The sequence below is a fragment of the Crocodylus siamensis genome, chromosome 11 (assembly GCF_052110815.1).
Source record: "Crocodylus siamensis isolate JL-2025a chromosome 11, ASM5211081v1, whole genome shotgun sequence".
NCBI classification, from domain to species: domain Eukaryota; kingdom Metazoa; phylum Chordata; order Crocodylia; family Crocodylidae; genus Crocodylus; species Crocodylus siamensis.
Window position 1 is genome coordinate 50,174,624 of NC_143405.1, and position 27,223 is coordinate 50,201,846.

The 27,223-nt window shown below is 42.0% G+C and overlaps 1 protein-coding gene across 2 annotated transcripts in view; it reads left to right on the forward strand.

Annotated features, from left to right (window-relative positions):
* The window catches only part of LOC149855851 (netrin-4-like), a 91,497-nt gene extending 64,320 nt beyond the window's left edge, over positions 1–27,177 (forward strand). For both annotated transcript variants that reach the window (XM_090022290.1, XM_090022289.1), the window contains exons 4-10: positions 684–810; positions 3,401–3,589; positions 11,123–11,336; positions 12,172–12,308; positions 14,134–14,202; positions 15,386–15,556; positions 22,269–27,177. In XM_090022290.1, the coding sequence (XP_089878416.1) occupies positions 684–810; positions 3,401–3,589; positions 11,123–11,336; positions 12,172–12,308; positions 14,134–14,202; positions 15,386–15,556; positions 22,269–22,405 (1,044 nt within the window). In that variant the 3' untranslated portion in view covers positions 22,406–27,177. The remainder of the gene's footprint in view (positions 1–683; positions 811–3,400; positions 3,590–11,122; positions 11,337–12,171; positions 12,309–14,133; positions 14,203–15,385; positions 15,557–22,268) is intronic.
* The last annotated feature ends 46 nt before the right edge of the window (positions 27,178–27,223 follow it).

Here is a 27,223-nt window from a genome sequence, read left to right on the forward strand (position 1 = left end):
TAAATAATTTCTCTTCCATTCCAATGTTTACTCCATCAAATATTTTATGGGGTGTTATCACATTCCACCTTAGCAGTACTGAGTTTGCATACCTCCTTCTTGTAATGTGCCCTCATTCTTTGGTCCTGCCAGCCTTCTACCTGGTTTTGTTGAACATTCTCCAATTTCTCAATGTTTATCTCATAACAAGACGTTCAGAACTGAATACAGCATTACAGGTACAATATAATCCTCTCACCATCACATAGCATGAGACCCCCATCCCCCTACAGCATCTTTAGAAAGTGTTTCCTTGGAATAGATCTTTGAGTACTTCTGTGGCTGAGCAAAGCTGCTCAGGTACTCTCTAATCAGTTGGCACTTACGGGCTCTTTTACTTTCTGTTCACCTGATAGTTGTGAATCTTGTGATAACCTAGTAGTGAACCTGCCATCTCAGCAAAGAGAATGAGAGTTTTATTGACACCCCAGATTTGGCAAAATGACATGAAGACAGAAGAAGAACCCATTAGAGGTTGCACACAGAGATGAAGAGACTGTAGACTGTGTGGGTTTCTTGAAAGTGCTGGGTAACCGTGAGGAGGAGTTGTGTAGAAACACCCCCCTTCATTATGAGGTTGTTCTATGTTCAGTCTTCCTACTGATTCATTCATCTGCTTGAATGTATTCTCTTTCCCCTGACAGGTCCATGGGAAGTGTGTGTGCAGACACAACACAGCAGGGGACCACTGTGAGAGGTGTGCGCCATTATACAATGACCAGCTTTGGAAGCCAGGAGATGGAAAAACTGGTGCATCAAATGAATGCAGAAGTAAGTGGGAGGGAGTTTAATCATCCAAGGTCTCAGGACAATAAATCAGTGTTTAAGTAAAAGTTCTATAATACATAATTCATCCAGTCTAGATTTATGGTGCTCTTGCAACAGATGGGGAATGAACTGCTAAGCAACTGATTGAAAGTCCTTTCAATCAGTGCCGTTTTTTTAATATAATTGAACGATTTGATCTGAAATACTGAACTTACAAGACAGAATGCTGCTCTTCAAAGAAACACATCCCTTCATTCATTTCCCTACTCTACAGAACTGTAGTATGCTAATATGGCATAAGGAAATAAATGTCATGGTACAAAAGAAGATTCAGTGATCTGTCTTTAGTATGTGTGTAGGAACAAGGTTTCAACAACTTTTCAAATGAGTTGATTCCAAGTTCGTATTAATTATGACACAAAATTATCATTTGTCATTGTATGTATTTATTAACAAGTAAGTTATGTGGTCATAGAAGAGAGTCATAATCAAAAGCTAGATCTGGATTTAACAGATGACCCCTCTATCTGCAGTGGTCAGAAACAACACCCATGGTTGCCGATCTGAAATCGTAATTTCATGACATCCTTATATCTCTATAAAGGAATCAACTAAAAACATGGATCCAAATGCCCCATAGTTTGGAAGTATTCAAAATCTGTGTCCTTCTGTTTCTTACCACTTAGCAAAGTGCAAAACATAGCATAGAAAACTGCTGATTAAAACAATTCACAGTGGGTGCATCTACACCTGCATTGATGTCCCTTTGCTACTGTGTGTTGGGTGTTGTACCTCTAATATGAGGTACTACATAAACATGCAGGGGTGACGTGTAGGGTGTGCACACGGGTGCACATGTACCCCCTGCATGTGGCAGTGCACCCCCTACAAAAAGGCAGTGCCAACACTGTGGGCGGTGCCTGCTGGCAATCACTGCTCACCACCCCGCCGCCAGCACCACCGGCGCTGTCTGCAGGCGGTCCATTATCGCCCCTGGCCGCCACCAGTCACCGACCCGTGGTTGGCGCTCACCAACCCCCCCTGCAAAAAGTGCCGGCAGCATCTGCAGGAGCTCCCCACTGCCAGGGTCCTGCCACCATGCTCCTGCCACCGCTGGCGCAGCTGTGTCCCCCCCCGCCACTGGGGGCATGCACCATTCATGTAAAGGTGAATTAGCTCAGACTAATGTGCGGTAGCAAAGGCAAATTTTTTGTGATGCTTAATACGTGCTTGATTAATTCTACTGCACATTAGCATGATTTTTGCCACGATGTGCTAATGAAGTAGAATAGGTTAATGCGCATTACTGCATCTTGTAGACATGTGCCTGGTATGACTTAGGGAGAAAAAAAAATATCCAGTCTTTCATAGTATGAAGCTTAAATTGGGAGCAAAACAGTCAGCATTAATCAAGCTGAGCAAATGGTGTGCCCTTTTAAAGAAAGATCTGGAGAGGTTTGCCAATGATGGCGACAGCTTTGTTGTGGGATCAGCTTGCCTGCTTCAGGGTAGATTTTCAAGACACTGAAATGTCCCCAAAAATCTGTTTCTTTGTCATTATATCTGCTTTGCAAAAGCAACAGCTTAACAAATGACTAGAACTAGTTGGACTAGATGACCTCTTGGGATCCCTTCCAGCCCCAATTTTCTACAATTCTGTGAATGCAAATAATAATAGCAGGGGTTGTGCTGAGAAGTTTGATGGGCCACAAAAATAAATAAATAAATAACCCGTGAAATATATATTTTTCCAAAAAAACTCTCAGCCCAAATCAGAGGCTCATTTTGGATCTCTCATGACCCCTGTGTCCTCCTTGATCAAACTGTGTTTCCCCAGATGTAGTGGGATCTCCCCTTTTGTTGATGGATGGTGGTATATGCTGGGAGTCACAAGGCCACAGTACACTGGGAAATCTGATGCAACTGGAAACCAGCTGTAACCAGTGTATAGAGGGGAACAGGGGCAAGAGGTAACCAAACTGTACTGTCCACAAGGTGCTGAATTAAAGTTTGGGCCAACATATTATAGTTTTCAGGTGTGTCTGCTGAAAATATACGTATATAAGCAGACACTCTGAAAAAAACTGGTTGTATTGAAAATCAAAGCTGTCTGCCCAAAATCACTGTTGCCAAGAAATATCCCACCATCCCTAATGGAGGTTTATCTGGTATGACCCAAAAACTTATGTCTCACAGGTTATAAATAGGAGGACAATAGTGGAAGGAGACATGTTCTAGTGTTTAGATCTGGGCTTGAATATGAACTTTTACAAAATTAGACAGTTTTCAGATGCAGGGTTTTGGTTCAGGCTCATCTGTCAGTGGAATTTTGAGGCTAAGGTAATCTCTACAGTTTGGGACAACTGTTTTTTTCATTTGATCATCCAAGCCTGCTGGTCATTACCAGAAGCCTCCTTTGCTTTGAGATTTTTAGTTATTTTTCTGCACTGAGGAAGCTGGACAGAAGCAAAACATAGGAACAAATTAATTTATGGAAAAATTCCCTGCAGCAAAACTTTGTCACTTGAATGGGATCATACACTGTAAGCATTATAAAAGTGAATGAGCAGCGTGGTTTCTTGCTCCCTAACAGGGTGCCGCTGTCACAACCATACGGATAGCTGCCACTTTGACCTGAGTGTTTGGCTGGCATCAGGAAAACGCAGTGGTGGAGTCTGTGACAACTGCAAACATAACACAGAGGGGCATCGGTGTCAAAGGTGCAAACCTGGGTTTTACCGAGATAAGGAGAAACCTATGTCTTCTCCTGAAGCCTGCAGACGTAAGTAACTCCAGTACATGCACCATGGGCCCAATGAGTGGCAAAAGTTTTTTGGGGTTTGAACATTATATATTGAACTGAGCTGATCCAAACCATTAAAGTTAGCTACAGCTACCTGTGGAAACAGCTCATAAAACAGTTCCTTTCCTCCTGTTATCAAATGAATGCTCTGATTTTCTTAACTTGATTCTCTGAAGCCATTTAATCTTTAAGGAAGGTTTCACTCTTGCTACATTTGAATTTAAAATGCTGCTGCTCCTATCTTAGTGAGTCCAATTTTTCATTTAGCTCTACCCCAAAGAGGTTTACAATGTGTACTGTATATATAGATTCCAACTACTGTGAGGGTCCAGTAAGCCACAGTTTGATTTTACATCCTCTGTGCAAGCAAACGTAAAATATTGACTGTCAGGGGTGGGGAAAGAGTCTGAGGCTCTGGACTTCCTGCCAGATCTTAGACCTTTGATTCCATTTAATCTCAGGGTAGAAGATTTAAACATTTGGTAACAATTCATCTTTTTGTTTCCCCCTTTGGACAGTTTCCCTCCGGTGTTTCTAAGTGAAGCTCTTTTTCTCATCTCTGAAATTATTTTTCATCCCACTCCTGACATGGGTTGCTGACATAGAGGAACTTTCTCCTTTGTGACCTGTATTAATTCCTGTCATTATCCATTGTGCAATGTGTCCCTTTGATAGCTCTGGTCAAGCATACTCTAGACAAATTGGGTAGACCCCCTCTTGTTTCTGATCTTCAGTATCACATGTACCTTATTTATAATATTTTCTATGCATCTGCTCTTTCACATTCATGTTTCTTTGGATCTTACTGCCAGCTTACACCTTGACATTCCCTGCAGTTTTTCTCTCTGATAACATAACTGTGCCTCGAGACTCATTAGTTGTGAGAGATGGGGAAGGAAGCTTCCTGGCTGACCTACCATGTGCCCAATTCTCTTTTGTTATGATGAGCTTTCCAGATAACTCATTTAGCTCATTCCTGCTTTGAGAGGAAGTACTGTAAGCAAAGTTTTGTCATAAGCATGAATGGTTGTTCCAGTAGATTAGATTTCAGTCCCATGGTACCTGAAAGTATCTGGGTACAAACTCTGGTATTTGACAGCAGGGTGATGGTGAGGTAACTAGCATCATGTGTAATATTAGATAATCATTAAAGTCAAGGAGCACTGGAGAGTACAAGAAAATAAAAAATGTTGTTTAAAAATACAGCTCATCTTGGAAGAAACCCTAGAACAGGCTGCCAGGGTGAAATCAGAGCTTGGTCTTACCTCTGCTTCTTTTGTCTGGTCTGGTTACCATCCTCTCTGTACATCTTGCCAGTACTCTACAAAAGAAAAAAGAAAACATTTCAGTGGGATACAGTCTAATAAGCAAAAATATATCCTTTTCAAATAGTTGTGCTTCTTGTGCCAGCACTGTAAGGAATAGAAATTTTTTACCCAACATGATAGATGCTGCATAGAAAGGCTCCCAAAGGCAAACACAAAAGGTTTTTTTTTTCCTACCAGGTACAGCTTCCACACTAAGATTCAAATTCGACATAGCACTAAGTGTGGACTTGTCTTGAAGCATGGATGGGACCCCTTGCAGGCCTGAAGTCACACTTTGAGTTTGAGTATTTACTGGTATGAGGCCTAAGAAAAGGTCACACGTTTTTATTTAGAGAAAATAAATGGTAAATATGTGCCACCCTTTTAGTTGAATGGAACAGGGAGGGACATTCAGTGTTTGGTCAGCCTCTTCAGAGGGACATACTTTTAATGGGTATAATAGTTTATGCCTTTTTCCACCTTACTGACAGATGAGGAGGGCAATTCCCACCATGACATTTAGCTGATTACCTAAATAGGATGACTTCCTGTATATTGAGAAGACTGAGTTGCAGAAATTATCTTGAAAAAGAGAGAGAGAGAGAGAGAGAGAGTATGCACATATGTGCAATGCTGCATTTACATGGCAGGAAATCTCCCTGTGTTTTACTCTGTCTGGGGCAGCACCAGCAGTGATTGCAACCTCACAAGCACTAGGACAGGCAGGGCCTTGAAGCTCTAGGGTTGTGGGAAGGAAGAAATTATATTAAGTAGAGCAGGAATAGGTTTTTTGAGGGAAAGATTTCATCCCCTTGACCACCATAAAGCACCCTCATTCTTATGTCAAATGCATGCGCTCAATCTGGAAGATTGAGAATTTGTCCGTGAGTGACATTTAACCCATGCATGTGCGTTTTACCACACCTCAGTCTACTGATCACTGGAAGAACTGCTACGGCTGGGAGAATAAGTTTGTGGGGGTTTGGATATGGCAGGTGGTACACTTCAGCTTGGTTTGCCTAAGGAAAGCATGGAGATAGTACCAGATTATGAAAACTAAATACATAATCCCAGCATTTGATGATCCTGGCAAATGACAGAGAGCAATAGTGAATTGGACACAGCAGATCATACAGATGTTTTTGGTGTGAGCAACTTGTTTCTCAGCTTCATATTTGCAGGGAAAGGAGAAAAGCCCCCCCAGGGAATCCAAACTCATCCTGTGTGTACACTAGATGCTGAGTTAGGAAAGGGAACCTGATGAAAAAGCTGAATGAAATGCTGCATTAATCCTGTCGAGAAAGCACGCTTGAAGAGTGCTCTTCCATCCAGAGCAAAGTCTAGGTTTTGCTGTGACAGCCCCCTCGGGCTCCTGACGAGTTAACGGGACTCTGCCAGGCTCAGAAGGAATCTTTAGGCATTAGTCATAATAATCAGCAGCATTCTCTCTTAATCACAGCTAGGAAAAAAAGGGGGAGAGGGGGTTGTATAACAATGGGATACACTGGTACTATCCAAATCCCTTGTCACTGACTTTCCATTTATAAGACTGCAAAGACAGTCCCTTAAAAAAAATCCCAGCTGAGATTTAACACATAAATATGAGTCTGCCATTCCTTTTCATCTGGAGAGCTCGCCCGTCTCTGACCTCTTTGCTTCTCCTGTTCCTAGCAGCTGGGGATGAATGAGAGCCAGGTCATGCGCAGAGCTTTGTTTTGACACTGCTTAGATAAAAACAAAGTAAAGGACTTGAAAAGAGCCACAGAGCACAGCACACACCTGCTTGTTATTGGGGGTGACAATGCAGGATTAAACGGGCTGAATATAGACTTGTAAGGGAGCTTTGACTCGGAAGCCTTGCGAAGCCTAATTGTTTCCTAACCAATGGTTAGAAAAGCTGCTGTATCCTTGGCTCTTTCCTGTGGCTTATTTGGAGGCTTAAAGGATACTTCTAAATCGACACCATCTTTTGTACTTGCTCATTGCTTATGTAAAAAAATGCAGGCTTTTTCTAAGCCCAGAGTTTGAACATTAAAATGTGCACATGCGTGCATGTACACACACACTCAAGGAAGCTGTTCCTTTCCTTCCTCTTTACCCCACTTAAAGCAACAAAGCTTTTACTTGTAATATTTGGTGGGCTCAATGACATCTTTGTCAGAATCAGTCTCTTCTTCATCAGCCACCAATGTGGTGACCACCTACAACTGAATATCTGTTGTCCTTGTTGCAAGGGGCATTTGTGTAGGGCATTCAGCCCCAAACCTGACCTGCATCAAAAACCACTGTGATTTGCCAGGGAATATGCATCACACTCCAAGGACTTTGTTTTGTTTTTTAAAAAATGGCAGTTTTTCATGAAACTGTTTGAATCTGCACTTCACTGTGTCTTGCACAGTACTTTTAAGCAGCAGTGACAGGCTAGCTGTCTCTGAGTCCATTGCACAGGTGTGGAGCACCTGCTATTTTCCTATTGCTTGGGACCATCCTGTTGCAACCAATATTGTGCCTTCCACTTGTGTCTATTTAAGCCTGGAAACAGCTGTGCTGAGAGCAGACAGATTTATTTGGAAGCTGAGCAGCGGGGACTTTATTACTCACTCCCCACCCCTTTCATTACTTGGTTCTCTCTTTAACAGTAGCATCCTAACAAAAATCTTATGACAGCAGCTGTCAGGAAAAATCCATGTGGTTGCTTTGTGTTACTTCGGTGACTATCAGCATGTACCTCTAATACACAGCCATGTCATATTGTGCTGTGTTGCTGCTGCAGTGGGGGGAACCATCTCTGACTGGCCATCTCTGAGCCAGAACTGTCTGCACGCTGTGCCTAACATCACTGATGATGCCTTTGACAAATAAAGCCATTGTCGTGTTGGTTTGTGTTTTGTCAGAATGGGAAGCGGATGGGGAGAAAACTAGTGTTTGCCAAGAGGAAAAGAGCAAAAATCAGCAGGGAAAGACATTGTATTGTCAAATGCTGGGAGCTTAGCGGTTAGGAACTTGCTTATGTCCCTTTATTCATGAGATTTATCAGCAAATCTATGATTAGATAAAACCTGGGTCGTCAACAGCTGCCCTTTAGCGTGTGACATTCAGATTCATGTTTTGGGCATTACCTGGAGGTACATAATTAGAAGTTTGGATACAACAGCCTGGAAGCTAGACAGTGCATACACCCAAGCTGAAACATTAAGTAAATTCAGGCTGAGGAGAGCATTCGCAAGCCTCTTGTATAATTCATCTGAAAGTGTCAGGTATTTATTTGACTTTGCTTTTCAGCCCAGCAAGGGATGCCAAGACTTTTAATTGGGGGCAATGCCCACTTTCTGTTATGCAAATCCTCATCTTACAAGAAAACCTATGCACCTTTTCTTTACCTCCCTTCAGTTACCCATTGCAGCACTTTCCCCTTGGCTGGAATAATGGACCCCACACTTTATGACTCAGGGCTCCTGGTCTCAACTGGTGTTACCTAGTACAGCTGCATTGCTGCTACACAAATTTGCATCAGCGGATGTCTAACACCAGCTGTTACAACCTGGGAAGAGGAAAGGAGATGGAGCAATTTGCAAACTAGAGACATATCCAAGCTAGAACCCTGGATCCAAATGCTAGTGAATTTTGGCAAATGTCAGGTATGAACTGGGCAGCTGGATTCTAATTATACAGGTATTTAGGGGAAATAAAGAGCTTGGATTCAAATAATTCCAGGTTTGTGGCTCAGACATATCTGTAGTACAGTAAACGCTAACTTCCCATATTCCAAAGCCCATGACAGCATTGTCAAATACATCAGATTTTATCAGATGCTTCTGTTTTTGGCATGGTGAGTACTCAGGCCTCCTGAAAATCAGGGCCAGGATGTCTCAAGTTGAGCCCTAAAAAACAGAAGCCAGTTATGAAATTTCTGATCCATATGTGCACTGTGAGGTTACACAGGACCCCTATGTCCTGGGGAGCAAAAACCATGGGATGATTTCAAAACTCAAGACTCCTGCAGGGCAACAGCAGGAGAGACTGTTGCTACTGTACCACCAGCTAATTGGTTCATTGTGTCAAATACGCTGCTTATTATGGCACGCTTACTCTCTGGCCTGAGGCTATTGTGGTAGCATTCTCTTAAAAACAACTGAATCTACAGCACGGTATAATAATATTATTAAAAATACTGCATCGAAGAATACAGAGTGAAAAAATAATCTAATGGCAGATCACAAGAAAAATACCCGTTACACAAACCACATCAATGCTGCTTTTTCACTTATTAATGTTCCCAAAAGATATTTTCTTTTCTGAATGATAAATGTGATGATGTGCGTAAAAGTGAATCCATCACCCCAGCAGTTATCATTCCTCATCATCAGACTCCCCCACTCTTGGAAAGCAATGTGTGGAATCAGTGTGTTCATTAGGTCTCTTATCTGTGAACTCATGAAGAAAAGTAGTTTGATGAGAAGCATTGAGGAGAGAACTTCAAAAGCATTGGAGTTCATATTTGGTTGAGATAAGCATCCATAAGGCTGGCTCTTGATCCAAGCTGTTTGGACATCCTGGGTGTCCAACATTTGACTGGAAATTTCTGCTACGGCAGGTCTTGCCAATGGGATTTTTGTTCCTTTCTGCCTCCAGATGATGGAAATAATGATGTGTTGGCACTTAAGGTTCTGGTACCAGCACAAGCCAGAAGGTACCACAATTTTCAATGATGAAAAGGAGTAAAAATGTAGATGCTGAGCTTGAATTTTGGGCAGAGATTCAGCTTTGTTTGCCACATCTCCAAACCTGTTCTAGCAACACAAATCAATGGGCCAGAGTTTCTGTGCTCCAGTCCTGTAGGATCATTCTGGCAGCATAAAGAAGATGACAAGATGCCAGGCTGTCCCAGCTTAGAATCCCCCTCCTGGGGAGATGTCCAAGCTCTTATTCAGCCAGGCTAGTCAGCTTTGTATGGCCTTCTCCCAACTCCATAATGCCCCTAGGATAGGGAGCATGTTGCTAGCATGGCTAGCATTGTACTGGGCTCCAGATTGTGTCTGCTAGTGAAATGGTTCCTGAGAGCTGTAACAAGCTGGTCCAGTTTTCAGCAGTCCCCAAATTGTTCCTAAGTACCCCAGAGCTGGTGTTGAAATGGGAGCAGACTTTGGAAGCCGCACTTGGCTCTTCCACCCCATCTCCAGCTGTACAAAGAGAACAGCTGTTGTAGCTGAGAATATTTCTAGTGGGTTTGGAGATCTCTTCTCATTCTCTTCCTTCTTGTAATAAACCCACAGATGTAGCATGCTCAGTAACTCTACTGCATGTAAATAACATTGGAAAGAGAACATGGACTTCTACCACTCAAACTAAAAAAATCGTGGGCTAGAGAGATGGAAAACACATCTAGTCATCTTATCCATCTGCCATGAACATTTGCTAAAGAACTGTTTTCCTTGTTCTCCTTTTATTAACGTTTCACCCTGTTTAATTTTAATTCTACTAGGCAATAGGGATTCCATCATATTCCTGGGATATTATTCTACAGAATAATAGAGCTCATGGCTGGAATTTCTGTCCTGATGTTCAGCTGATTTTTTTCTCCTCCTTGTTTTCATTTCATTGCTTTGGGTAATTCTCCCCAAGTATTACACTGACAATCAAGGATTTCTTAGGGTGATATCTTTTATTGGACCAAGTGTGTAGTTGGGATTAAGTTAGATGAACAATCAAAAATTACACTAACAACTCCTCTCTGGGTGCATCTACACAAGATGCTTTAAGGCACATTAGCCTAAATTTAAGGTGCATTAGGGTGCACATCTACATGTCTGCACCCTTAATTCACTTAAAAAAATGGTGGTTTGGGGCTAACTGAGCTTAAATTTGATACCTGCAAATGCAGGTATCAAATTTAAGTGTGAATAGAGAAAGTGCATTAATGCAAATGTAGAGGATTTGGCTGTTAGTAGATGGGGTGAGCACACACGTGGGTCTCAGATAGATTCTGTTTTAATCTACTGCTCTGCTGAATGAGGGAAAAATGTCTCACCAGGATTGCAAAATACCACTTCCAGGTTGAACCACACCTGCGAATGCAATGCTTATCAGTACTGCTGAGTGTCAGGAGTGAGTGGAGTCCTGGGGTTTATCAGCCTTGCAGAAATATCACCTAAACAGCTAACCCTCTGGCACATAATCTCGGTTGTTTCTTATCATATCTCTTCAGCTTGCTCCTGTCAACCTACGGGCTCAGCCAATGCCACTGTCAGCAGAAGCTGGCGGTGCCACCCGAAGACTGGATTCTGTTACTGCAAGCCAGGCGTGGCAGGCCCGAACTGTGACAGATGCCTCATGGGATACTGGGGGTTTGGAGAAAATGGCTGTCGTCCTTGTGATTGTGCCAGAGACTGTGACCAGCACACTGGAAACTGTTTCAATGGGTAAAGGAGCTCCTTTTTATGGCAAGCTAATGTTTTGAGTTGCTTGGGAGTCTTTAAGATTAAGCTAATATTAACCTTTGGAGGCCTGCACACAGTTGAAGGTGTGGATAAAGCACTGGGGGAACAAAACAAGTTTCTGCATCCATAGTCCTTGTGGTAGGTCATACAGAAAGTTACAGAGTGGCTTCCTGGCCATTAGCATGGTTGGACATTCAAAGTACCATCTAAAAGCAGTTCTGAAAGGCAAAGCCCTCCAGGATTCTGTTCAGCTTCTTTGACTGCTTCACTTGCTTTCGAAATAAATTGAAGCACCTGAAGAACTTGTGTTGGTCTGTGTCTTTAGTGAAGCAAGGGGCAGAGTCTTATTTTAGTTCCTGGGTGGCATGAACCCATGTCACAAAAAGCACCCCCAGGGACTAAATGGCTCCTGTGGTGGCTGTTTCAAGAAAGCAGCGAAGGCCTGAAAAGGCCACTGAGGCTGAACTATTCCTTTGCCCAACATGATGGCCCCTTTAGATCAGGGGTGATGTGGGGAAGCTTCAACAGATGTGGTAGCTGTATGTTTCCTATGGAAAATTAGAAGACCTGAATCTCCAGAAAAACCACCAGTACCAATCCAGGGAGGTACTGAGTAGCTAAGCTCCCACTAATTTTGGTGGGTCTGATCTTGTGGGTACCTGCGGTCATCATGATTTTAGTAAGTGCTGAGTAAATTGCAAGTATTTAGTTCAGTCATTTTAAAGAAATTATAGATACTAAACTATTAAAGAAGCTAACCTCTTTGATAAACATTGCATACCCTAATGGGAGATGGTTCTTCTGTTTCTACCCCTAGTTATGACAGTAAGCCATTTTTCAATGTCCCCCTTGGTGGACGAATCCCAGACCTCATTCACACACCCGCCAATGAAAGTGAAGATGAATGGAAATGGAACGATCATGAGCAGGGATTTTCTGCATTGAGACATCCAGGTACCATTTAGAGTTCTACAAAACCTTGCACTCAGTGCTAATTATTGCTTGCTTAATTAATGTTAGGCCATAGGCAGTCTGGCCAAGTGGTTAAGCCATGGAGGAAAGGCAGGGGTCAGGGCCTGGGTCAGAGTTTGGAAGCCAAATTATCAGGTCTAAAGAGAAATCCAGGAGCAGAGTCCAAAACACAGACCAGGGTCAGAGTCCAGGAATCAGATGTCAAGTTACCACGTCCAAGGGATAATCCACAGGTCAAAGTTTGAGAACAGAGCCGAACCAGGGTCAGGAACCAGGAAAGCCAGAGAGCACAGGAACCAGGAGGCTTGCCAAAGCAGACCAGGGTCAAAGCTGTTGGCTAAGCTGGGGTTAAATGGAGAGGCAACACTTCCAGCAGCCACTCAGGAAGCTAGCCAGCTAATTAGCTAGGGGCCCGCCTGTCAAACAGATACTCAAGGCAAGTGTGGTTGCCTAGGCAATTAACTCAGGCCTGGCTGCCTGATTAGGTTCCCTGACATTTAATACCTGTAGAGTGCCATGAATACACCTGGCTTTTGCTAGGATATGCGAATTTAATTTCTACACTATTTATTTATTCAAATTTCTAGAATGCTATTACACGTATCTCTCCACTGAAGGTCTATCTCATAAACTAAAGATCATAACATGAATAAAGATGAGAAGGTCCATCCAAGCTTAACAGCCCACTGTGCCAGCATGATTAAGGCACATCATCACTTTCTCAGCCACTAGTACACAAGGGAGTGGTGCCAGTATTAGCATGATGCCCAGCCACTTATGCCCTTTGACTAGGTGCCCATTTGCAGCTCTGGCAACTCATGCCTCTAGTCACAGCAAGATATTTGCTCCATTTGACCACCGCACCACTCAATATAAACAAAGGACTGTCCATAAATATAAATTTATCCATCTTCTCAATAGCCTTAGTAAAGTGAGTAAAAAATGGACAGTCCATTCTCTGTCCCAGAGAGCTTCCAGTCTTAACACAGAAGAATACATAGGATATCAGCCCAGGATAGGATGGAGATACAGAAGGGCAAGACTACTGTTTCATCTTATGCTCTGCAGAGTCCTGCTACAGCTCCCCCCTACAGAAAGCTGGCAAGTAAAAAATCACATAGATTGTCCAGACTGATTCTTTACACTGTCACATAACTGCTCCCAGTCATGTCTTACCAAAACTTCTCCTGTATTACCGGGAAGGTATTTTGAAAACAGCACATGGTCACATTACACAATAGCTCAGGAGAAGTAAAGCATACTGCAAACAGATAAAGTAACAAGTATATTGGGCCAGCAGAATGATAGAGCTGTTGGTGTTTAGAAGTGGTCAAGGCCTCAGTTTTAGATACCATGTGAAAGACAGAACCTATTGGCATCCTTGGTTGTATAACAACTTGAAGGAAGGGGGGAAACTACTGAATCACCAGCACTTTTTCCAGGAAGCACCTTGAGAGGTTTCTTATCTGAGTACTGAAAAGGGTCAACACTCCTGAGCTCATGAGGTCTAACAAGAGCATGAGTCACACATTTATATCCAGATCTGATTCTGACCTATTTCTGTGTTGGCATCAGTTTATTAATGTGTGAGGAACTCCCATTTTGGAGCTCTTCCTACTCAGTTTTCAGATCCTTTTTGCTAGCAAGTTTGGCAAATAACTGAGCTCATTCTACTTTTACTTTTGCTTATCCATGTTACTGGAGTAACATGAACATATAACAGTATATATGAACATCACCTGATTTTCTTTCCTCTTTCCTGTTTTGGCCCTATTTCAACCCCTTGTGCTTTGTGGTCTCCCACTAGAAAAGTGCGTGTGCAAAGAAAAAGTGCTTGGAAGCGTTACCGATTTCTGCCAAATGAAATATGCGTATGGTAAGTGGCCGATGTTCCTTCAAGGTATGATAAATCCATAGTGTTGTCTACAAAGCTGCTAGATGGACCCTGTGAAGCGTGGGCTGGTTAAGTCGTGAAATCAGAGATAGATTTTTCTTCTTCCTCTTTTTGTCCAGAGACTCCTCTTAGTCCAGGGTCGCTCAGAGAACAACATCCTATAATGGCTTCTTCAGTGCTGAGCACAAGCAGCCTGGGCTTCTTGAGTTCAATGCATGTACTTCCACCTCTCTGTGTATGGGTGCATCCTGCAACAGTTCTTAGCTTTTTTCCATACTAGGAGTCCTTTTTTCTTCTGGAAACTCTCATTTAGCAAACCTCCCACTTAACAACAAGGGAAAAACATATTTATCCCCATGGTATATAAGCACCTGTATCCTGTCATCCCAAGATGGAAGGGACATGGCCACCAAAAACTGCTATGGGGTTTGACTTGGCACAACCATAACATAGCACAATACAGCTTGTTTGTGAGACCAGACTTTGATCCTGCAAAACCAAGAGGAATGCCAGCTCTGTCAGAGCAACCATATGTCAGGCCAAAAGGCTAAGTAGCTTCTTCCAGTTTCTTGTTATCATCACAGGATGGTTGTAGCCATGGGACACTCTTGCAGTCCTGTAGGAGATCTCCTGCCTTGGGGTGAATTCCACCATGTGACACTGAGTTCTTGTAGAGAAGCCTTGTTTCTACAGAAGAAGACAAATTTTAAGGGGTGAGGATGGTTGCTGTACAAATCCACTACAAGCCTTCTGATTTTCAAACACATCTGCCATGGCCCTGAATCAATGTGCTTAAGTTCAGACTGTTGGCTGTTGTGTTATCTTTTGGTTTTCTTTTTTATGGAAGTCCTATATACTCCCAGTTGTCTCCAAGCTGTTGGTGGAGACTAGCTGATAAATAACACAGAGAAGAGATTAGTTATTTACTTAAAATGAAGAAATCCAATTTTCCTTCCCCTGATTTGTTTAAACGGGAACAATGACTGAAGTGCACAAGCATGTGCATGCCCTTTTGTCCCTGTCCAAATGCCAAAATCCTGGCATCATCCTTCAGGTCTTGTCCAAAGGCCCTGATACTCTAGCCCTTCAGCAGTGTAAAAAAGGTATTACAGTATATGTGGAAATCATTTTTGATTTGTGTTGATGCATGTTTGTTTTCTGGCAGTGATAAAAGCACGAATTCTATCAGCTCATGACAAAGGAACCCATGCAGAAGTTGTTGTGAAGGTGAAGAAGATTTTGAAATCAGGCAAAGTGAAAATTGCTCGGAGTAACAGGAGTATCTACCCGGAGTCCTGGACCCATAGGGGATGCACATGTCCTATTCTCAATCCTGGTAAGTATTCCATGCTTAGGGCACCCATTCTATAGGAAACCAGCTGCTCGGGCTGCTATGGTATTAATGATGAAACAGCATCTTTATGTTGCTTGGGATGATATTAATCAGAAATAAGTCTATTGACGACAGTGAAATTGAGCGGATATGAAACTCATAAGAATAATCCTTTGTCGGAAAGCAGGTCCAGTTATTATAATGGATAGAATAGCAGGATAAACCTGGTTCTGTTACTTAAGTAGTAGAGAGAGATCATACATAACTAAGAAAGCCTTGATTCAGAGGTTGAAGCTTGATCCATATACTACTATGTGGTGAATGCCATAAAGAGGACTGAGCACAGAGAACCATTTTCTTTCTGTTGTCCAACCGTCTGTATGAAGACCAGCAAAATCTGTCTTCCACAGCTGGGCAGCACAAGAGTGACTACAATTCAAGTAAATTTTTCTTCAAGACGGATAATCAGGTATTGTCAAAAAGGATTTTTTTCCAGGAGAATTTTCATTTCCAATTGCATTATTTTCCAAAAAAGGAAAATATTCTTCTCAGATTTGGGGGAGGGGGATAACTCCTAGATATTGCATTTTAAAACAATATTCTCCTCCCACTGTACCATGCTTTCATACTGTTTTTGCAATTCAAAAACATTAAGAAACATTAAGAAGATATGACCTGATTTGTTATTATTTGGAATAACAGGTTTCTACCTGTTTTCCTACACTTTTTTCACTCCTTCTAATTGTAATGAGTAGTAAAATATAGGGAAAGGAGGAAAAACAACTAAATTTCTCATGCCTTTTTTACCCTTTCCTCCTCTGTTTCTAATGGTTTATAGAAACAAAGCAAAATGCTGCAGGTCTAAATGAAAAAAAAAAAGTTTCTAAATAGTACCTCTTGTAAAAAGTCTTGTGGGAAAACAAAATATTTGGACTCACAAATGTCAAAAAGATTTATTTTAACCAGCTCTACACATTATACTTCATTTCATATGGCCAGTATATCATATTTAAATATTTTTGTGAAACATGTTTTGCCCCAGTTTATTTTAATAGGACTTGTATTTTTTGGATACATGAACAAATACCTAGGTCTTTAACATGATTATAACATGTCTTTTCTTTTTGCTTAAATGGGCCTGAAGGAATCACAACAGAGTTAAAAAACAAATTGGCTTCAAGGCTGTTTATGGATGGTGTAGAGACAGGTTTAAATTTATTCTCAGACTGGTAACCTCAGTCTAATAGTTCCCCTACCTTTTGCCCATGAATCTGTAAATTATGTCATTGTATTTGTGAACACATGTATGTGCTGTCTGCTTATATGCATACTGGGCATGTACAGAGGACTTCTGTGATTCCATGGCTATTTTACAGAATTATGCTCCAGAATCTAAGTTTTCATTCTGTTTTAAAAACTATTTTTAGTCCTCATGGCTGCACTGACAGAGCCATAAGAATGTAAACCATATGTAAACTGTGACTTTCTGAATTTGTAAATAGCTTGAACAAAATAGCTGGGAGGTCTGAATTGCTCCATGCATCTTAATTGTTCCTTTGAAGCCTAAAGCTGACAACCAGCAATATGTGGAAGGCTGATAATGTATTTAAAAAATTTAATTTAATATCAAAAGAATAAGATGGGGACTTCTTTACAGATAAGATTCTTCATTTTTAGATTTAATTCAAAACAACCCTCTTTTTCAAATATTTATCTGTAACCAACACAGAATTCCCACCAGCCAGCCACAGACTCTAGGGTCATATTGATATGGTGTATTTGTTTTGTATATACCCCCATATAAAAAAATGGAAATGTAACCTCAAGTGTTAGCTATAATGTAGCTCTATAAATTACATCAATTCCATATAACATGTCGACTCATTACAGTTCTAAACTAGATTTATGCTTATGAGATATACAGTTCTGATAAGAGACAAACAGGGGAAGTGAGTGAGGCCAGAACACCTTGAGTCCTCATCCTCTCTCATCCCGAGACCCTCTGCAGCAGTGAGAAAACTGCCTCTCCTCCCTGGCACAGCTTTTCCATCTGTAAATGGGAGATAATATTTATTCGTTAGGGGACTTCAGTGATTAATTAATTGGGGCATAACTGTGAGCCTTCTGTGTATTGCAAAGGAGAGTTAGGGGGGCTCTTTATGCACCCAGGCTCCCTTGTGTGAATTACTCCTGCACTGTGAGGAGAGCAGCTACTGCCAAGCAACTCCTCTCTCTTCCAGGTAGGCAGAAACTTGGCTCCCATAGCCCTTCATTTAACCTGCTAGGAAGGGAGTGTAATGATCTGTACAAACAAAAAGGCTGGTATATATTACAGTACTTCAGCAGCACAAACAGGGAAAGAGGAACCAAGTCATGTCTTGGAGTTGCAGCTTTATTCCTTTCTTATTCCTAAGGCAGACAGTCAAATGCTACACCTTACCTGGCTTGGACTGGAAGGTTACAATCCAGTCCTCAGTGTTTGCCATACACTTTGAAAGTACCCAGGAACACATTGGTGCTATGTAATAATATATGAGTAGCTGGGTGGAGGGGTTTTTCACCACAGTCTTCACTATAGCTTTCTTTCTATCAGATAATTTAGCAGCCTGAAAATTGTATGTGGGTAATATGGAGAGATGTGCAATAAATCCAATGCAAACATGCTCTCAACTCAACTCTTGAGCTTGGAAGGGTCTTGTGAACTCTGCTCTTTCTTTCATCCCAGTGGGCGGTGAAGGCCTGATCCTGATAGGGATTAGCATCTGCAGCCTCCTTGTACCTGGGGATCAAGTTTCATTAGGATGATCCAACCCGTATCTCCAAGGATCACATTTCAGATTTAGTGCCATGCACCCTGCAGAACGGAGACTTACCCGCATCCTAAAAGCAACACTTGTTAGATAAGTTATGCCATGGTTTTTCCTCTGAATAGATTATATATACATCCGCACAGAGTGAAGGGAACTCCTTGTGCTTTGCTTGAAATCTAAGGCTTAGCCTAACCTCTAAGGCAAGTTCTCATCTCAAATCAGCCACACACAAAAGACAGAGTTGTTCTGGGATAGGCTGAATCACAGAAAATCAAATGTAAATTCTTCCTGTCAGTCCAAAACAAACTGCAAACGTTCAAAAATGAGGAATATGTTGCATCTTCTGCATCCCCGAGGGAGAAACTGAGTTTGAGTTTGCGGGGATGCAGGACTCAGTTCCTGAAAGCTGTATCTCAGCAGTGTAACTCTGGCTAGGGCCAAGTTATTCTACTGAAGGTAGTCCAAATGGATACGGCATTCTCCTTCTCTTCCTGTCTTGAACTTAGTAGGCAAACAACTTTCATGCTCTTTCCTCAGCAAGGTAGCTGTAGATTGGAGTGAGGTCAAGTATTTGTATAATACAGAGTTAGATTGTGTCTGGCTCTGTCTAACATCTGAAGCAGGACTTGGAATATAACCCCCCGCCCCCCGGTTGCCCTTTAGCAGACAGGAGTACAGGAGCTTTCAAACAGAGCTGGGCAGTTCTGATGCCAGCCAGAGGTGGGCAGTGGCACATCTGCACCCAAGCCAGTTCTTCATCCTGCAACAAGCTTTTAAAGGAGACCCACATCAAATCCTAAACTGGTGCAAATCGCTGGAGTGCTATCGATTTCAGTACCTCAGCTGAGATGAACCCACCGAGGGTCTCACTGTCTATGCTCTCTCATGACCATGCCTTTAGTCACAGCTTTTATGCACCCCTTCCTCCTTCTTCTCCATGCAGGTTAGCTACTGCTTCCCAGCACTTTGCGTTCTGCAAGGAGAGCGCTGATGGCGAGGGAAGGGAGAGCAGGAGGTAGCAAAGGGATATGCAGCAGCCACCAATGCCAGCCCAAACTGCCACTGTGATCAGCAGGGCTTTCTGCTGTGCAGGGTGATCTGGCTTCCTGCCCAACTGTCTCTGTAGCATTGTATTGTATGTTCTTCCCTGGCTGATGACAGGAAGTCCATCTTTAATCCCACGGCCTTTAGAGTTGAATCGTAAAACTTTACTTATGGAGCTGCAAATGGATTTTCTGTGTGGCTACCTTCCTGCTTTCCACATTAGTGACGCCCGCCAGGATACACTATTGAACTGCCCTCAGTTTTGCACATGAACTGGCATTAAAAAAAAAGAAAAAAACCCCCTAAGAAACTTCTGAATTTTAAAGCTTGAGAATTAAATGCTTTCCTCTCTTCCATCTCTGACTGCAGACAGCAATTCTTGCTGTGGTGCTGGTGGATTTGCATTGCAGATGGCACACAGCCAGATGTGGGAGCAAAGAGGAGGAAGGCAAGGACTGCTGCTACTAGCTAGAGTCCCTCTCCCACAGCAAGGATTCAGCCCCAGGAACTGGTAGTGCAGCAGGGGGGTGGCTGAATAGGCCGCCTAGAGCAGTGGTCTCCAAAGTGAGGTGCGCAAGACAATCCATTGGGGTGCGGGAAGAAAATATTAGAACTTCTATTTATATTTATTTTTTATCTAAAAAAATAAGAAAGCAATTAAGCTTTACTAATATTTAATATATGGATTGACACTGGCGCCCTCACTCGGTCCGCATGTCAGATGGTCACGTGTCACTAACAGTACATGAGTAGTGCATGTATATAATTTATAAATAAATAAATATACATATACTGGGGGTATGTGCTCAAAATTTTTTTACTGATAGGGGTGCGTGATCAAAAAAGTTTGGAGACCACTGGCCTAGAGAATGTGTAATGCTTCAGTCTCCTTGGGGTGGGTGTAGGGGGGTGAGGGGTCACGGCCCTGTGTTTTCAATGTCCTTTATAGCCTGTCTGCCTGCATAATAACTCATTAGCAGTATGTGCCTAGTGCTGATGAAGTGATCACACCCTAGGGTGTCGCATCCTGCAGGGATGAGGTGGTTACGTTTCCTGGAGTTGCCCGAGCTGCTGTAAAAGATCCTTATTGTGAGAGGGGGACGTGCATTGTTTGTAGCAGAAGAATACATGGTTGGCAGTTGTGTTCAGCAGCCATTTAGCTGAGCTGTGTGGCTCTCACAGATTAATCTGGCCCTTTACACTGCTCACCAGCCAATCAGCAGCTGACTCTGTTCAGGCCCTTTAATAAACTGTGTTTATTTTGTTCCTCACCAGAAAACACTGGCTGACAAAGTGGTCTTTCTTTTCGTGCAGGTTTCCGCTATGAGAGGGGAGGGAGGGCAAGATCCCTAACATTTTCCCTCCCTTGTCTCCGATCCAAAAGTTTCGTTCCACATATTGAACCCAAAGAATTAAACTGGGGAAGTTAGCAGGGTGCATATAAAAAGGCTGCCTGTCTCCCACCAGGATGGATGTGCAAGCTTCATTTGAATTAGAAGTCAAACAAACAAGTACACACAAATAATGCAAATGCATGTACAAGACATGGGATACACCAACACTAAGAGCCTGACAGCAGGCATATGCAAGATCAAACACAGACCTGTAAACATGGGCAAACCCTTCCCCTCCCCACTTGCTATGGAAAGTAAGTCAGTGTAAATTGTCAGTCACAAGTCTAGTCAACCTTTTTCATGTGGGAAACTGTGTTCCTTCATTGTGTTTCAATGGCAGTAGAATATGCATCTTCCATCTGTTTTCTGTGTTACTTAGGAAGCCAGCTAAATCAAAGAGAAGGTAAGGACCCAGAGCCCTGTTCATAACTTGCCCAATAAATGTCTGTCATGAGACTTAGAACAATGGAGTGATGTTACACTCCAGACTTATACTACAAAAATACCACATTGTTACGACAGATTAACCTCATTTTCAGTGAAGTTTCTGTCTCACCTTTACTAGTAGGTATACACTTTTTTGTGCACAAACACTTATGCATACATTTCGGTACAATCATTTTCAACACACTAACACCTGCATCTGCAAATGAAAATGTAAGAGTGGGTTGAAATTTTTCACATATAAAACCAGCTCCTGCATATCTTATGACCTGATTCTGCTGTCCCCAGAAACAGCCACAAGCAACTCTGCTGAAGCCTGGAAAAGCGCGGGCTCAGGCGTGACCTGGTAAAAGCCTATAAATACACTGGGGTGTGTATCAGGATCTGGGGGAACGCCTGTTCACCAGAGCACCCCAAGGGATGACAAGGACCAATGATCACGAACTCCTCCAAGACCATTTCAGGCTGGACATAAGGAAAAACTTCTTTACTGTCCAAACCCCCAAAGCCTGGAACAGGCTCCCTCCAGAGGTGGTGCAAGCACCTACTCTGGACTCCTTTAAGAAGCATTTGGATGCTTACTTTGCTGGGATCCTTTGACCCCAGCTGACTTCCTGCCCTTGGGGCAGGGGACTAGACTTGATGATCTCCTGAGGTCCCTTCCAGCCCTAATGTCTATGAAATGTATGACATGCATGTAATTACATTATCTAAAATGTCAGGGAAATGAAAAGCCAGCCCAACTACTTGTGTGTGCAAGTCTTAGAATTTGGGATATATGGGATTTGTGAGCGAAGGCGCATGCATATCTTACAAAGCACAACCTATATGCATAGGCATGAGTGTCCAGAAAGTGTACACACAAGTGTACATACACATGCAAGTGTGTGCACACAAACAGATCATTTAAACATTGCTAAAGCAGGCAAAAGAACTAGACTTTTGTTCGGTGGAGATGGAGGCACTTAGTGTTTAGTCCAGTATTTTATTTATTTATGCAATTATTATTTCTTTTTTTACCAGGTACAGACTACCTTATAGCAGGCCAAGAGGACTCAAGAACTGGCAAACTGCTTGTGAATATGAACAGCCTGGTAAAACCCTGGAAGGCATACTTAGGCAAACAAGCAGCAGACATTCTTCGAACTGGGTGTAGATAATTTTTCCTTCAGAAATTAAAGTGATGAACTTTACCTTTACATTACAATGCAGTGAAAGGCCTAGTTAGCTCATATATTACCATTCAGCACATTCTTAGCTCAAGGAAGGAAAATGGACGTAAACCTTCCTTTCCCCTACCTGCTTAAGCCAGGAACATTTGGGCATGACTTCAAAAAAATGCATCCCATCTTATTATATGGAATTAACCACTGCATCACATGTAGCTTACAAGTCACAGTTCTTAGCTTCAGCCCAATTCCACAGAACCCAAAGAATCTACAAGGCAAAAAGTTGAAACTATGGGTTATGTGTTTCCACAGTTCAGGACTGAGCCTGATATTAATAAGTATAAGCTGCTTCCATAGTGCATTCTTTACTTGGGTGTCATTTCCTTTATTTGAGTAACCATTAACTGGCAAAAATGTTCAGCTTTTACCGGTGGCAAAATACTAAACAATATGTCAAATGACACTTGATTTTGTTTTAGAAGAGCTCAGTTACTTTTATTCACCAGGCAAACTGCAGTTAGATCAATGTAAGACATGTTACTTTCTTCCGTAATATATTGTTGCTGCACAAAGACAAACTAACATTGGAATTATATCCAGTGAGGTCCTCTATAGATGTGCCTTGTCCATGTCAGTGCAGAAATGCTGTTGCAGACAGAACTTCTGGACCAATGTGAACTCTTGGTACCATGCCATTTTTCCTGTCACAGCTCTGTGCTGCAGCACTTCTGTCCATAATGTCATTTAACATCAGGTTTCAGAAGGATAGCTACCAAGGAGCCTTGTACCAGGAAAGTGTTGTGAGCCTTGTACCAGGAGAGTGTTATGTTAAGCCACAGCTCCTTTATGGAGGTGTTGGAAGCTGGTCCAGTTTTAGTACGTGACATTACAAAAGCAAAAAGGCAGAGGTATGAGGGAGCTTTCCTAATCTGTGGAGGTCTCATTAACTGCTGGGACAGTCATCTGGTTATTCTGTTCTTTGCTCTGTATGCCATACGCAGTATTTGATTGCAGGTAGCCTTTTTCATACCATTCTTTTATAGTAGCTCAACTTTTTTCAAGTTAAGTTGCCTTCCAATTGTGTTTGAGGTTTGTTCAGGGTGATGGGTATGGGTGATGGTATCTCCACTCTGAGTAAAGTACATCTCTTCTGCAGAAGGATTTCCTATGGATTAATTTTAGTTTGTTCTGTAGCAAGTAAGAAACCAGTGGGACTGAAAATTCCTCAGACTACTATGGGAGAAAGCAATGATTTCTTTGTTATCTGTGCCCAGGTGACAGGAAAATTATAACCAAACCAAGTTGGTTGAGGAGTACCATCTGTTCCATTAATAAGTAAAGCATAAATCAGAAGTCTGCTTCATATATGCTCCTTATGTACATCTTTGATTTATGCCCCAAGGACAGGAAAAGAAGGGGAAGGGATTTGCTGTGTATGCTGGTATCTCAGTGCCACATAAGGGGACCTAGAAAAACCCCAGGGCAATGAAAAGAGGCTGTAGGTCTGGGTTATAGAGTGTCTAATGTGAAATTGAGATAAGTGGTCAGACAGTCCAGATCCGTGACTGGTACCTGACCCCTGGGGATGCTGAAAAGCCTAGGCTTCTTGTTTTCATCCCATTGTGTGTCACCCTTTGTTTTGTTCAGGGGCTGATGCACATCAGAACATCCGAAGGTCACATTTCAGATCGTTTTCAGCCATTCACAGCTTTGGGTGAAATGCTGTATTGAAGATCAACTTGACTAAGTGATTGTTGTTTTTCATAAGCAACCCCCTCAAACTCCAAATGTATTATATTCTATTATATTGTCTCATCCCAATGTCCTCTATTTTGCTATGAACTTAAGGAATGTTCAGCTAGGTAAATGGTTGGACTGACCAAATGTTCACAAATCTATCACCGCTCCTAAGAGGTCTGATTGTTAGAAACTTTGTGCCTGCAATTTTGTGAGTACAAGTAAATTAAGGTATAGTCGATTTTGCCTAAATATCTTCTACTTGATTGCAGATAGCATTAATAGCACTTCTGAATTTGCAGGCACAAAAGAGGGAAGGAACAGAGTCTCTTTACAAAATTAGGTCCATATGGTATATTGGTTCATGTACCAATGGATCGAAGTGCCCTTGGATTGTTCCAATTAGCTATACCTCAGTTTTAGCTTTAAAATTGTCCTGTGGGAAAGGAAGCTTTCCATAGTTATTTTAACTGTTTATGTGCTGCTAAATAAATTTGCATGATGCCTCAAGGGTCCTTTTATTTGTATTAGAACTAGGATTTTTCAAAGGAGCCTAACGGAGTTCGGCACTCAGCTCCCTTTGAAATTCCTCGGGACATGCATGCCTAATCACTTCAGGACCCTTTGCAAATCCCAGCCAAGCAAGGTGTTTTATTCATGACTGAGCTAGCATAGAACCTCTCCTCTCTGCTTTATAGGTCACAACCAGAATTGTGCCCCAGACATATTATGATATATTGAGAGGTTCCCATCTGGATATGATATACATTTACAACAACACAGGCGATTTTCACCCTATCTAAAGCACATAAATACTGTGCTTGCTTGTTTCCTAATATGCCAGGAAAAACCCCACTATTATCTATTTGTTGCTATCGAAAGCAGTAACCAAGAATTTGGCATTTCCAACAAGAGATTTAATTAACATAGTAAAATACTTTGCACTGGTGAAATATCTTTCTTGAAAATGCCAGCTCATAAAATTAGGAGACAGCAATCAAGCAATACTGTGTTCATTGCTGCCTCTATAAATAGATGAAGTCATAGTCTTTTAAAGACCATAAAAAATAAAGCTGTGTTTAGGTAAATTTATAGCCTGTGAAATAATAAAATAAAATAAAGCCTGAGGTAAGAAAATATGCTAACGAATGCATTTTGACAAACCCATTCATAGGGACAGTTTTTTTGTGTGCTTCTAATCAACTGAGAGCCACAGGCCACCCCAGCTTGCAGGCAGTATTATCTCACTGAGGTTAGTGGGATTGCATGGGGGTGTCTGTCAGTCACTGGACTTAACATTATTTCTCAAATCTTCTGCTTTCCAAGAGAAACCTACTCTTTGGTGGAAGGCTGAGATGGAAACACCTTGTGAAACTATTTCAGGAATCATGCCTTCTGCCTTTCCACTCTGCAGATCCACCTAGTCCTAACATTTTTCTTCTCATCTCCTACCAATGCTTTCTTCTGTGCCACATTATTTGGAACCGGACAGAGTCCACTCACCCCGTGCGGTGCTGCTGAAGTACGTGGGGAATCCCAGCTCCCAGTGCTCTGTGCTGGTCTCCCCGAAGGGAATAGGAATTCCACCCCTAGACAGGGCTGATACATAGTTAAGACATACATCTTTGTAATTCACCTTAATGCCAACCTTCAACCAGGTGTTTCAATCACTTTTTCCAGACTGCCTGTTCTGTGATGTGAACAAAAGCCTATATGAAACCAGACTGGGACCAAAACATTTATTTCACTAATTTTCAAGTTAGCAAGTTCTTTTAACCAGATCTCTCTTTGCAGATCACTGTGAAAAGCATGCAGTTATGGTCCATCTCAGAGCAAACTGACTTTGTGTTGCCATTACTATTAGCTTCCAGGAAATCCTTTGCCTAAATAACCTGAGAAGAAAATAAAAAGTGAGGATGGCAAATGGGGAAGAAAGAAGAGAGAGGCCTTTTTTTTTGATATCTTAATGCCTCAGCAAAAATGAGTGACAGACAATGCAATACTGCATAAATGCTTCCCAGAAGTAACTGCTATGCATTTCCTATGAGTAGAACAAACAAGGCCCCCAAAACCTAAGAAAAGCTGCCAAAGATAGGCCTATTGAAAAGGCTCCTTGAGGAGAATCTGCCTTTTGTTTGTATTTGTAGAGCATCTAGCATAAGGGCATCCTGGTCCAGGACTAGGGCTCCCAGGGATTACAGTAATACAACCAATAACATGGGAAAATAGCTGAGTCCAAGGGTGACTGAATATGACAATCCAGGATTCCTAACATGGGCCCCATACTGAAAATGTTCAGATATCCAACCCTACTTATGTTGTACTTTACAAATTGGCTGATCAGAAGATGTTCTTAAACAGAAGCAAAGATACAACCATCTTGTAAGTGCAGTTGAAAGATGGAAAAATAGTGTTCTGTCCCCAAGACAAGACGACTGGAAAGTAGCAGGAGAGTAACAACGGGGCAGGCAAGTGAGCAGACAATTGTTATACGCAGCAGCATGTATAGAAGAGAGGCAGCAGTAACAATAGGAAAATTGCAGGCCAAAGCCTGCGTCTGTGCAGCTTAAGTGTTGGCTACAATATAGCTACTCCAGCCTAATCTTTGTAGAGACCTTTAACAGATCAAGTTAGTTCACTAAATAGCCATTGTGAGTGCTGAACCCTACTGACAGTGTAACACAACCTTGCATATCATTGCTCATGCTCCCACTCATACGCACAGGTACACCAAGCAGCTAGAAAGAAGCAGGCAGAAGGAAACTGAATCATGTACAACACTGTGTTGCTCTTGCAAGAGTGGCTCATTATTAGAACTGCTCCAAGAACAAGTTTTCTCAGTAGTGTTCTCCATCTGCATAGCTCATCACGTTTCCATGCCGCTTGATGTAAGCTTGCCTTGAGTTTATATAATTCACACAACATGCTCGCCAGAGTCCCTCAGACCTGGGAAAGTTATTGTGTTATTTGTTATGTGTTGTAGCACATTTTCTTTTTTGTACTTAAACTTCAATTAAAAATACTCAAAGACATTTGAATTGCTCCGTTGTCTAAAATCGACACTTTGCATTA